Below are 13,948 nucleotides of genomic sequence, written 5' to 3'. Positions count from 1 at the left end.
AGGAAATAACTTCAGCTTGATTCCAACTGTCCAGGCCATTGTCTGGAAAAAAGTATTTTAGTAGCCTTCCACAGCCCAGCCAAGAAGTAGACAGTGTAGACATTTAAAGAAAGAAAATTGAAGGCAATAAGGCAGTGTTCCTCTAAGTAAATCATTAAATCCATCTAACATTTAACTGTTTCCCATGTACAAGACACCATGTTTAATAGGGTATAGTGGGAGCTAAGCAGAAGAAATCAAATGACAAAAGACTTTGAGATAATTTAAGATTTTGGAGAAAATTAATAATAGCCAGCATATAATATTTTAATTTTGCAAAGCACTTTTCACATATTATCTCATGTGAACCTGAAAAACCTCTTAAATCAGGGCATGCAAAAAGCCAAACACTAGTTAGTTAATAAGTGGTTAATTGGTAATTAAGTGTGTCATACATACTTAGGTATATATCAAGTCAAAACAAGTCAACAAGCATTTATTAAACATCTACTATTTGCCAGGTACTGTGCTAAGCACTGGGGCTAGAAAGAAAGGTGAAAAGAATTTCTCTCTCAAAGGAGTTAGTATTATAATGAGTGAGACAACATGTAAATAACTATGTGCAATTAAAATATGTAGAGGATAAATTGGAGGTAATCTTGAAAGAAAGGAATTAAGGAAGACCAAAAAACCCTTTTTGCATAAAGTGGGATTTTTAACTGATATTTAAAGGAAGCCAGGAAGCAGAGATAAGGAGGAAGAAAAATTCAGGTGTGGGGGACTGCCACTAAAAAGGCTGAGCTAGACTTGTGCAATGAACAAGGAGTCCAATCACAGGATCATAGAGTACACAGAAGAAAGTAGGGTTTAAAAAATATCAGAAAGATAGGAAGGGGTCAATTTATTGAGGATTTTAACAGAGAAGTTTATATTTGTTCCTAGAAGGTATTGAGAGCTAGTGGAGTTTGTTGAATAGTGAGGTGGCTTGACTAGACCCATGCTTTAGGAACTCCTAAATAACTGATAACTCAAGAACTGATTGGAGGATGAACTGAGGTTTGGAAAGAATTGAATCAGGGAAACCAATCAAAAAATATTTTAATACTTCAAGCATGAGGTGATGAGGGCCTGTAACAGGGTAGTGGAAATGTCAAAAAAGAATGGGGCATATAGGAGAGATGTTATGAAGGTAGAAACAATAGGACTTGGCAAGTAACTGAATTTGGTAATTGAGAATTAGACTGTGAGGAGTGGAGGAGGCACTAGGTTGTAACTACGATTGACTGGAAGGAGAGTGGTACCTTCAACAGCAATAAGGAAGTAAGGAAGAGGAGAGGTCTTCAGAGTTAGAGGGAAAGGAAATGAGTTCAATTTTGAACAAGCTGAGTTTAACAGATCTATGGAACACCCAAATTCATGATGTCTAGTAGGAATTAGAGATATAAGGTTAGAGGTGAGGATGGAAGTTAGAACTGGATAAATAAAACTGAGAATCATCTAAATAGAGTTAATAATTGGATCCATAGTACCTGATATGAAAGTAGCATAGAGGTAGAAGGAAAGAGGACCTAATTCAGAATCTTGGGGATCCCCATAGTTAGCAAGATCCAGCAAAGGAGATTGTATCATGAAAATCCAGAAAGAAAAGAATATGAAGGAAAAGAGGGAGATCCACAGAGTTAAAGGTTATAAAGAAGTCAAGAAGTATTGGGTTTGAGAAGAAGTCTTTAGATCCACCAATAAGAGATCAATGATAAATCTGGAGAAAGTAGTTTTAGTTGAATTATTAGGTGATTATCTGGACTGCAAAGAGATAAGAAGAGAGTAAGAGGAAAGTATGCGAAGGCACCAATTGTAGAGGGCCTTCTCAAGGAGTTTAGCCAGGAAAACAAAAATAATGTAAATAGATCAAGTAAAAAGTTTTTTGAGGATGGGGAAGACAGGGAAGTATTTTTAGGCACACGATGAGTGAGGATGAGCTACTGACAGTTTAAAAAGGAATGGATAGTTCTGGAAAAGCCACTATAGTGAGTGGGATAGTGATTCAAACAGGGTGATGTAGAAGAATTATCTTGAAGCAGTAAAGGGCCCAGCTGAGATTGCATAAATTTGTGGTTGACCTAGTCAGCATAATGCTTGGCTTGGTGTAATTTAAGCCACTATACTGATTCAAAATTATGACAAAATGAGTCAATCATAGAGCATTCAACTATTAACAAAAGGAGATTTACTTAGCTATGCCATCAGAAGAGTATTCAACAGAAATAAACATTGAGAACACCTGAAGTTGATTAAGCTGAGCAAAGCTCCCTTGTCTGAGTTGCCTATTGTTTGTCAGGCTTAAGTACTTGGAGTTCCTTATGGCTGTGTTTAATTCTCGGGGATCAGGGAGTGATGTCAATATCTTGATTCTTTAATTTACCTGAACTAGTGGAGTCTCAAGGAATTGTTAGGTGAATGTGAAGGGATGAAGGTAGGAGAATTGGAGGAATAGAAGAAAGGAGAAAGGAAGGTAGAGGAAGGGAAAGGAAGGTAGTGTTCCCAGCCCCTGGGGTGAGGGTGGGGGGAATTGAGCCCCCTTTAGGGGCTCAAATAAATGATCAGAGAGCAACTTTACGGTTTGAATAGCTAGGTTTTATTTAGATTAGGAAAGGGAAGATCTAGGGAAAACTAGGAGGTAGATAGGGAAAAAGGTGCCAAGAAAGAGATCAGGGTCTCAGGGTAGAGAGCACTCCCGGGTAGATGAGAGATCAGGGTAGCAAGCAGAGCTTCCAGGGTGGAGAGAGAGAGAAAAAAGGTACCAAACTTTCTGTTTTATACTTTCCCTGACACCTCCCACAAAGGAAGTGGGAGTTGTCAGGGGAAGTTGTAGCAGAGAGTCCTGGGAGTTGTATTCTTCCAGGGTTTATAACAGTTTCAAATGACACAGAATATTTCAATACCTTCTTAGGAAAAACATGTTTAATGATTTGAATTCTCTCATACTTCATTCAGAATTCTAAGATATGCCATACTTTTAAGAATATTTACTTTGAAATCATAATATTGTATTTACAAATTTTCCTTAAGGTTTCGTTGTTTTTTTGTTGTTGTTGTTTCAGTGTCCTTGACCTCAATGCATTTGAGAGACAAAACAAAGCTGAAGGACTTGGAATGGTAACAGAGGAAGGATCAGGTATGCACAGCTTAAAAGAGAAACCATTCTAATAATTTTTTTTCTGATTCACTGAAATTATAAAGCTTATTTTATGGATTCAACTTCTATTACACATGCTACCAGAAAGAAGCAGATACCTTAATAGTAACGATAATGATAATGAATGGCTAATCTATATTTGACTTTGAAACATAGGCATAAAAGAAAAGATATATAGGTATATATTTTTATGTAGGCTTTTCCCCTTATATTCCCATTCTGTTTGTAGTTCAGTTCTTTTTTGTTCCAGACCTTCTTTGAGTGACCTGCTACTTAGCTAGGTGATGGAGAAAGTCCAGAAGTACTATGGGCAATTGAAAGATTACTATAAGTTTAAGCCATTTATTTCAGGGTACTTGTAAAGTCAAAGAAGAATCTCCAGAATAAATACTTCTACCCCACTCCAGGAAATGTATTGTCATTTGAATGCTTTAGACCAGTGATGGGTAAACTTTTTAAAGATGGGGCCAAAGGAAAGGAAATGCTCATCTGTCAGTCTGTTTCTAAGGCAACTCTTTCGAATTTTCTTCAGATTAGGAATAATGTCACTGGGCAGGTTAGAACTTTTCAGGGCCCCACCACCCCCCATCTGGCCCACGGGCTGTAGTTTGTCCATCACTGCTTTAGACAAATGTTGATTGCTCAAAGCAGATTTAGTTTGCCTGCAATGATGCAGTAGCTGATAATTTGGGTTTTAAATTATTTAGTGAGTCATATTTATAGACATACACTATAATATTTAAATGTTTGCTGCTTTAAATTGATCTGTAGAACTCCTATTGATGCTAAGCCATTTCTATAGCTTTTGAAGAAGCATCAATCCAGGGAAATACATATATATATATATATGTATCTATATATATGTTATACGTATATAGATACATATATATATATCTTAAGAGGAATTAGAAGACTATATCAAGAGGAAGCATAGTTTGAGAGAATGCAATAAAACAGAAAGTCAAGATTTTTAAACTATGTTTAAAATGTAGCTCAATGTCCTTCTGATATAAACAGTAATATAAATTTATTATGATACAAATTCCTTCATGGCCAAATTAATGCAAATGTGAACATCAATTTACAAAGTTAATGCAAAGTATGTCAGAGAGGGTGATACATTAGAACCTTTGAATCATCTTTTGCCAAAATGAGGTTTTTTGGCATTCAAATGGCCCCACTAGGAACGTACCCATTATAACTCACTCTGTATATTATATATTTCCTCTTGATAAATCTAAAACTGAGATAGAAAGATGAAGTTATTTTTCTATTTTTAAACAATCCAAATTGTTCAACAATAATTGACAAATCTAATGAAAAACAGCCTCAATTAACTTTCTTTACTTATTTAACTTTAGATGTAGATGTAAAATATTTTATAATAAATACATTAAATTAAATCAGAGAAGAGAGAAACTGAACCTTCCTTTTAGAAATCAATTACCATAAAGTGTTTTTTTCTGAAAATCATTGTTATGATTTGTCTTTTTGTTCATTTTAAAAAATATCCTATATTATGTGCTGATTTTGAACTAATTTATCTTTATTAGATCCTGTTTTTTCCCATTTAGTTTTGGTTTGAACAGAGTTCATCATTTTGTCAGTATTCTAGTTTAGAATAATTGGGTATTTGAGGACAATGTCTTTGAGATCAGAAAAAAATTTCCTCTTTTTGTTATGTGTGGTCAGTGCTGATCTTTCTGTTTAATTTTACTTGGATAAAGAAAAAATAATTTATTTCACATTTTTACTTTATTTTGTAATTCAAGTTTGTACATTATTTATTTATTTTATTTTTTAAATTTAATTTTATTGATTAATTAAGAAAATTTTTCCATGGTTACATGGTTCGTGTTCTTTCCCTCCCATTCTCCCACCACCCTCCCATAGTCAACATGCAATTCCACTGGATTTTACATGTGTCATTGATCAAGATCTATTTCCATATTATTGATATGTGCACTAGGGTGATTGTTTAGAGTCTAGTTTATACATTTTTAAACATTGCCACTGTTATAAATAAAAGGGTAGAGAGAGGGTAAACTGGATACTACCACTCTTAAATGGGTGACAGCAGTGGTAGTTCAGATATGTGGCTAGTGCAAGATCACCTGAGTCTTGCCACCTAGCTAGATGTTGTAACGCCTCCCTCCTTTATAACAGTGCCCAGGCAGGATCCTTCAGGTCAGTGGATGGGTATCCCTTTCAGGTCCCACCTGGGATTGATTAATGGTGGATATTGGGCTCTATTAGCCTTGGACACACGTTTATCTGACTGCGTTGCTCCCTTCCCAGAGAAATAATGAAACAACCACTCCAGGAAGGTACTTGAATATCTTTATCTATATTTAGCAAAGAAGAAGTATTAGGAAATGGGAAGAGGAATAGGGAAACCCTAAACTAATTTTGATAATAGTAATTCCTCAGAACTGTAGGCAGATGAGTGATTCTGGCTTTGTTATTAGCTCCTCTGGCTCAGCCTGGCCACAGCCAAACCAGAGCAAGCAAGCTGTTGTTCGATGTATTTCAGCTTCTTCTTCTTGCCAGATATTGTGCCTTTCAGCCTTTAGGAACCACCCCTTTCCACCCTCTTCTTCTTCTCCCGCCCACTTCCCGGATCCCTCCTAGGCCCGGGGTTCCTAGATACCTAAAGATGGTTTGAATTCCTAAATATCTAGGGGACAGAAGAATAAGAGGATTCACAGTCTGGATACAGGTTGGCAATGTCAATAAGGTACAAGACAGGAGTTCTTGCAAGGTTGAGCCAAGCAAGTCTCAGATCCCAATAGACCAGGGTCTACAGATCTCAGGTCCAAGGGAAATGAAAAAGACCCAAAAGCCAGGGCTGCCAGGGTATTTATACCCCCCAGCCAACCGCTTTCTCCCCTGTCCTCATGGCCTCTGGGAACATTCTGATGTCCAACGGTCTTTACCTGTCAATCAACGGTGAGACTCTCAGCTCCCAGAGTTTCAATATAACACCACCTATTAAATTACCTCTTATGCCTTCATTTTCCACTTAGGATATGAATATTGAAGTTCCATTCATTATCAACTAAAAGCCAGAATAAAATTTGTATAGGATCATAGTTTTAGAGCTGAAAGGAGCCTTAGCAGCCATCAAGTTCAATCTCCCTATTATAAATAGAAGTTAGATCACAGAGAGGTTAAGCAGTTTTCCCAATCAAAGAGCTGGTGTATGTCTGAGATAGGATTTGAACCTACCTCTTCCTGACTCACAATCCAAGACCCTCTGTACCATACTTTGCTACTTCTCTAAAGCCATTTTTACTCACTGAAAAGTAAATACTACATCTTTTTTCCTATGTATGTGTATAACTATCAGTGGCAACATAGATGTACCTCACTGCTATGAGATTGTCTGATGGAAAAGAGCATACCAAATTAAAACAATTAGGTAGATTCTTGGGATTTTTTTTTTATATATTTTTAGTTCTAGTCTCTCATGGAAGTATATTCTGGAACACTGACTTTTCTCATAAGAGATAGATTAGCTTTAGACTATTTTCATGTTTCACAGCAAATTATTACCCAGAATGTTCAAGATACTCTAAACGTAATTTAATTAAATATATTTTAGTCAACATTAGTAATTTCAGAACCTTAAATGGGATAGATAATGTAGCCCTTATCCTAAGCCTTCGCTTTCCTAGTCAGCAGAATTTGGATTAGAATTAATTTTGTGCATTCAAATTCAGAAATTAAATTTTTTTTCTTTTTACTGTGAGAGTGGTTTTTCTGATATCCGGATTTTTCTTTTTATTATTCATTTGAGTTTTGATGTATTTACTCTTTCCCTTAAGCACAGAAATTTCTTGCCCCAGTCAATACTGAGTATGTGTTATATCTGCTTTAAACATATAAGAATAAAACTCAACTTTTTTTCTTTTTCCTCATTTCCTTTTCTTTCAACTACTATAAATGTCTTGTCCTCCTTTCCTCAGTCATCACCCATGAGCGTGGTAATTATTAAAAACAGTCTTTATTTGTTTATTTATTAGCTTTGTGTCAGCCTTGTATAGCACCTGAAGAGTAAAAGTTTGTGTTTGTGTTTTTCATTATTTAACTGTTTAAATGAAGTGAATCTTTAGTAACCATTCTAATTTCTTTTCATTCTTGTGCCAACCCCTCTCCATTCCTTTGTTCTTCCTTTCTCTTTCAGGATTTGCAATGATTGTCACACTAGCTAAAAGAGCAGCAAGCTTTGTTTAGTTCATTTTTCTTTTGTTTGGTATGTTTGTTTTAGTTTTTCTTTTAATGGTCCCAGTATTTTGTAGTGGTTGTATACATAAATAAATAGAATTTGTGCTGTAGTCCTCCTTTAGTATTTCTGTTTTGTATTTACCGTGGCTTTATGGCTGCACTGATTTGTGCAATCACAGAAAATCTGTGATAGATATAGAATGGAGAACTGGTCTTCCTTTGTTGTTTTTTCTCTTTCTATGTGGGCTTTTCAATTCCCTAGTATTGAAAAGTCAAAATATTTCCTTTCTCTACTTCATTATATCATCTTAAATTGGCAAAATAGGATAATTGCAAAATAGTATATCAAATGTAAGATAACTATATGTGCATTACACAGGGATCAGATTTAGAATATATTGTTAAGCTATTAGGGACATAAATGAACTTTTATAGTCTTGCTTATATTTACTTCAGTACTTCAAAATGTGTCTGATTTTATTTGTGGTTACTCCTACCACTCATGTAGATTTCAAACTCCTATAACACACCCCTTATAGGTACCCAGTAGTTATTGTCATGCACATTGATTATCTGATGAAGACCAGCTTTCTGGTGATGAGCCATTCCAGAATCAACTAAGGTTTTGTTGCCATAATAGCACATGAAGTCTGCTGCCAGACCCTGTAGCCTTTCCAACTTGAATCAGTTTGTCAGAATCTACTCTGTGGACATATTGCCTTTTAGAACTCTCATCAATGACAAAAGCAGGAATCAGATGAATACTTTAGTGGAGGCTTAGCAGCATGAATTAAGAAAACTAGTATTTTTAGTGTTCATATTATTTAATCAAGTAACTAATCAAGAGCTGATTATTATTATTTGTGCCCTTGTAGTATTAATCAGTAATTTAGAAATGAGCATTCCATCTTAATTTTATATCTGATCATTCCTTTCAGATGATAATTTTATTGAAAGAGTTTATATACTTAAAGCATAGGGTGCACCAAAGATTCCAAATGTGTTAGTACCAACAGTAGAGGATTAGACCCAAACTGTTTATTTCTGGAGGGAAATCTGTGGATCCCTGGATGATTCACTTTTATTGTCTTCCTGACAAACCACATTTACATAACTATAATGTGATAGAGAGGTGACTAAGATATCCCTATATGCAAATTATCTCATCACCAAATTCCATGAAGTTGAGTAGACTTTTTAATAGTTCAAGTACTATGTATATAATACATCCTCAATAAATATCTGTTGAATTGAGCTGTTGACTCAACAATTATCTATCAAATGCTTCCCAGGTTCTTTTTGCTCCCTTCTTTTCACAGAGCAAATATTTGTTCTAAGCCTCATCTTTAACTGAAGGGAAGGCATGGATGTATGAAATACACTCTATAACCATTTACTTCTCCATTTGTTTTTGAAGTTTTAACTTTTTTGTCTATAAGTAAGTGACATGATAAATATCCTGGATAATAGCTTTTTAATTTGTTACGCCAAATAGAACCATATTTCCTTATAATCAGGAATCATCAATGTAGTCAGACAATGGTTTACACATAGTATGAGAATAGAGAATATTGTTATCAAATGAGTTGATAATAATGGATATTTTCCAAATTCTCCTTGTGTTGCTATAAAAACTGCTTACACTGGCTTCCCTTTCCTCCTTTACCAGTATTAGGACTATTAAAAAACAACAACAAAATAATTTAGAGCCCTCCACTTGTGATGACTCCAATTATTCTTAAACAAATATTTTTCTTATTTTTATATTCATATGGTTAATGTTACATCTTTTATATTTTTATCTTATTTATTTTAACATATGAAAAAGGTTCTGAGCAGACTTGCATTAATCTTAATTTGATTGCTTTTTAGATACTTTTTTCTTTAATCAGAACTCTCAGAACTTGTTCAATTTCTTCAGAAAACTGAACACACAGTATTCCTCTTTTTCCAAATGCCATTTGTAGTTCAAAGATAATTGAAAATATAGATTCTGTGTTTTGATTGTCTTTTTGGCCATGGAATATTCATCAGTCTGTGTGGAAATTGAACCTAAATTTATACACAAAAGATGTTTGATCAAGATACATTTTTAAAAGTTCTACTTGTACATGTGTTCTGGCAACAAACACCTCTTTAAAATGCTACTCCTTTTTCAAAATGACTACCAATAAAAAGTTGAATTTTGGCTTTATATTCCTAAAATAGTGATCATTTAAAAATGTATTCATTATTTACATTCATTGTCTGCCTTTTACTCTGAAATTTCTGAATCATTTAAAGCCATCATTTTTCACATGGGCATGAAGGCAAACCATTTGATTCTGGTCATTTACATGATATAGAGTATTCTCTTCCTGAGGTTCTTTGTACAGGTTTTAAACTATAAACTCTGATAATGCATTCTAGGGACACTGAAATAATCTGTAAATGTCACCAAAAAAAAGCTTTAATTTTCTTCTCATAGTTGTTTGGGACTTTTGTTCTTCTTATAGATGTTACTTTGATGTAGTAGCCAATTTTTGTCTGTCTCCAAACTAGTTTTTGCTTTGTTTTAGATATTTATATAGCCTTTTTACTCCTTCACATTCTGTCCTGTTGGCACCTTTGATACCTAGTAGGCTTCTTAGGTGGTTTGACTATTTCACCTGCCTTTAAAAATATAATTTTCCTAAACTTTACTAAATATTCTTTTGGATATCATTTACAGATTGTTTCTCTCAAGCCCATAAATTGTCATTAAACCTTAAAAGTAGAAGGTGCTTTATGGAAAATGTGTTTGGGGGACTCTTCTAAATTAAATGGTTCTTTAAAAACATCTGTTTTGGGTGAATACAAGGGTAACCACACTAATAACAATTCACCTTTATAATTTTATGATCACAAAATATTTTCTTTACGTTGGCTCATCATAATCTGTAATTTAGATGTATCATATTGTATGTGGCAAATCCATTTGCAAGGGCATCATTTTGTCTTCTTTTTTCTTCAACTGATACAAATTTATAATTTTCACTAAGCAGCATTACAAAGAATGAACTTTTTTTCTTCATGATATTATTATCAAAATTATATCCTTTAAGATAAGGGTATGGTTTTCAGTTATATTTTAGAAAAAATTACTGAGCATCCCCAAATGCATCTCTATTTCCCAGTATTAGTCTGGTAACAATGTTTGTTTTTTAAAAAATAATGGTTAGAGTTAGTTTAGTGCATAATGCTTCTTGTTCCTCAACTTTTCCTAGTTAGTTTATTTTAGGGTTCTTTAAAAAATAAATCTAAAATTGTTTAATTTTTTTTCTTTGAGAATTAGCTCAGGTAACATTAAGCCAGTTAGAAATTGTTTAGACCTCTAGGATGGCATTTACTATTTCTTGGTCACTGATGACTGGAAAGAGTAACTTCTGCCTATTCTTTTCATAGATTTTAGTTAATATGGTGCTTAAAATCTAAGTCATTACAAATTAAGATGGCACAAAAAATTAAAAGTATTATTTACTTACAGTGAATCTATTTCCAACAAGAAGTAATATTTAAGCTTTCCTAGGATTAATGGAGTTAATACAGACTTCACTTGGTACAGAGCTAATTCAAACTTAATATGTTATCAGTTTTAAGTCAGTGTTTCTTAAGCTAGCACTGATTGATAGCCAGATATTGATAGATAACTGTTCAAATTTAAGTTGCATCTTAAGATTCTTTGCATAAATAACAATAGTATTTTCTCCAATATATTTTTCCATCATTAAAATGATTTGTTAAATATTCATACTACCATAGACCCTTGCTGAATGTACACAAAAGGGCTTTTTAAATAGGAGAAATAAAAGTTTTGGCATGCCAGACATTTTTCTTCATTTCATTACAGTTTATGATTCTAGTTTATATCATTATTGCAATGTCACTTTTTATATACATCTCTAGTTAGACTGTTGATCCTGCACTCTCTGCAGACATAAAGCCATCCATCTCTATTATCATATCATTTACACGCAGCATGGGCACTCTCAACATTTTAACCTGAGTGATTACATTATTGTATAGATTTACTAAATATATATTTGTGCTCTACTTTGTATCACATCAATTGAATCTAAACAATTCACTCAGCTTAACAAGCCATACTATAGCACCACATACTTTCTCATTTTTTTACCTCTTATAGCTGTCTCTTTCTTCTTTATCTCTTCTGTCAGTTAATGACATGTACAGTAACACTTTAATAAATGTGTACTGATAGATGGAGTTGCAAATTTCAATAAGTATAAAAGAAGATTTGCACTATTTAGCAAATATTTCTTCTCAGTTTTCAAAAAGTAAGTTGTCTTCAGTTGCTTGTATAGAAATAATTTCCTTTAATGAAAATGTTTCCAAAGAACATCTTCAAATAACAACTCTTTGTTTATCTTCCCGACAAAACAATTTAAGCATTTAACCTCAATGCCACCACAGGTTAAAACATTGTGTACAAAGGAATCCTATCTTTCTTCCAACATTAGACATTTCGAAATGTAGATTCATTAATATGAAAGAGCAGCCTGCAGAATTTTTGGATTGTTATAGGTCAACTAGTTGTGTTTTTCAACTTCTCTTTAAAGTTGACATGATTATAATAGTTTAAATTTATATATTACTTAATAATTTTATAATCACTGTATATTCATTAGCTCCTTTGAGGTTATAGATGAGAAAAATGATATCAGAATGCATTAATGTTACATGAGATTCATAGAATTTGAAATATACCACTTTTTACATTCATTCCTATACTCTGTTGCTTTATATGCCTTGTTTATGTAAATAAAACATGCATATGAGAAAAACGAACCTCAATAGTTTGAATATTTCTTTTATTCTTTGTCTAGTAATTTACAACTTTTATTTTAAATTCATTCTCTAAATTAGTCAATAAAAGCAATAAAGTACAAATTTAAGGTTGTATCTTAAAATACTTTCATTGCTTATTAATTAATTTTTCTGATATCTTCCTTATAAAACTATTCTTTTTTGTGTGCTTAAAAGGGAGCATCTATAACTATATGATCTCATTTAAATTACTATGTATAAAATAATTTGTAACTTAATACCAACTATCACAATAGAGAGATGAAGTTAGCTTTTGTCTAATATTTACACTCTAAATCACTGCTATACTTCATCACCAGGTCTTTCTTATTTGTGAGTTTAATTCACAGGAAGCGTTGTAACAAAAGCCAAAAATTTACTTATTACTATATTCTATAAAGATACATATATGTGTCTATATTTCTTAAAGCTAGCTCTGCCATTTGATTATCACATATTAGAGGCTGTAGAAAGATGAAGGTTGTGGTTTTATATATGCATTTTTATAATTACATTTGTTTTCAAAATGGTTTTGCTTCCTAATCCTGACATAGCACTGAAGCCACTCACTTTAAAAGTCATAGGCTATGACCATCAGCTAATTATAATACTGATCATTCAAGATTTTATATAAACAGATCATTACACATTTTCTGAGTTAATTCATGTATTTCCAAGCTAAAAACAATTTTTAAAAAATAATTGCTTTTACTTGCTTAAATTTTTTTCATTATATTACATTTCTATGAATATCAGATTCTGAGACATCATACCCATATATTTGTCAAAGATTTTCCTCATATTCATTACTGTTCTTTATTTGAATGTTTTTCTTATGGAGAAAATAAAGTGCTCAAAGGCATTAAATTAACTGATAAAAAAATCTGAATTTCTCTTGCTGATAAATATTTGTCCTCTCCTTATTATAAAATTATGTCTTCTGTGACTATAAGATATTTCTACCTAAAGTTTATTCCTCCAGCTTCTGATTTTCCTTACTTTGAATTTTAATTCTAGTTCTAATGAATTACTAAAGTTTCCCCCTAAATTTGATATTTGAAATTGCCCATTTATCAGTTCCCCAAAATCCTTGGAATAGAACTTTTAAGCTAGTTACTTTCATCATGTAAACAATTCTTAAACATTCTTTGACCTAGTGTAGTCTGTAGGCAAACACATAATAGAAACTATGTAAAATGGAATGAATGAGAAACTTCTATTAACTGTCATTCTATAAAAGAAGCCTTGTTTATACTTATTTGAAAGAAACACCATCCTATATTTTATTTACTGTGTTTGTAATAATTCATTTTCTCCCATGAAGAATAGTAAAGATCTACATTAAACTTTGTATCTGATAAAGAGTTCATGCCCACACAAACCAAACACATACTTTTTAAATCACAAGTGAAAACAAACCAATGTATTGTTTTTAAAATGTTGCCAAGCCCATGCTGCTACATTTAACGTAAATAAATTTGGGTATTTAAAGTGTAAATGTTTTTATCAAAGGAAAATGACATCTATCTGCCAAGCACATAACCTCATGAGCTTCAGATAGAAATGATGCTATGATTTGCAGTTGTTTTTGGCTCAGAACAACTTTAGATCAACTTGGAGGTTCTGTGGGGTTGCAGCTGGGGAGGAAGTTTGGGATAGAGTTGAGAGCAGTTCGTAATGTTTCATACATGTGGCCTTTTT

At 33.0% G+C, this 13,948-nt stretch overlaps 1 protein-coding gene across 1 annotated transcript in view; it reads left to right on the top strand.

The window, feature by feature from the left end:
• The window catches only part of RYR2 (ryanodine receptor 2), a 550,493-nt gene that overhangs the window by 454,056 nt on the left and 82,489 nt on the right, over positions 1 to 13,948 (top strand). The window contains exon 85 of the mRNA XM_044674985.1: positions 3,081 to 3,154. Coding sequence (XP_044530920.1) covers positions 3,081 to 3,154 — 74 coding nt within the window. The remainder of the gene's footprint in view (positions 1 to 3,080; positions 3,155 to 13,948) is intronic.

This window comes from Gracilinanus agilis, chromosome 4 (assembly GCF_016433145.1).
Source record: "Gracilinanus agilis isolate LMUSP501 chromosome 4, AgileGrace, whole genome shotgun sequence".
In the NCBI taxonomy this organism is placed as follows: domain Eukaryota; kingdom Metazoa; phylum Chordata; class Mammalia; order Didelphimorphia; family Didelphidae; genus Gracilinanus; species Gracilinanus agilis.
This window is presented reverse-complemented; position numbering and strand designations above follow the sequence as displayed.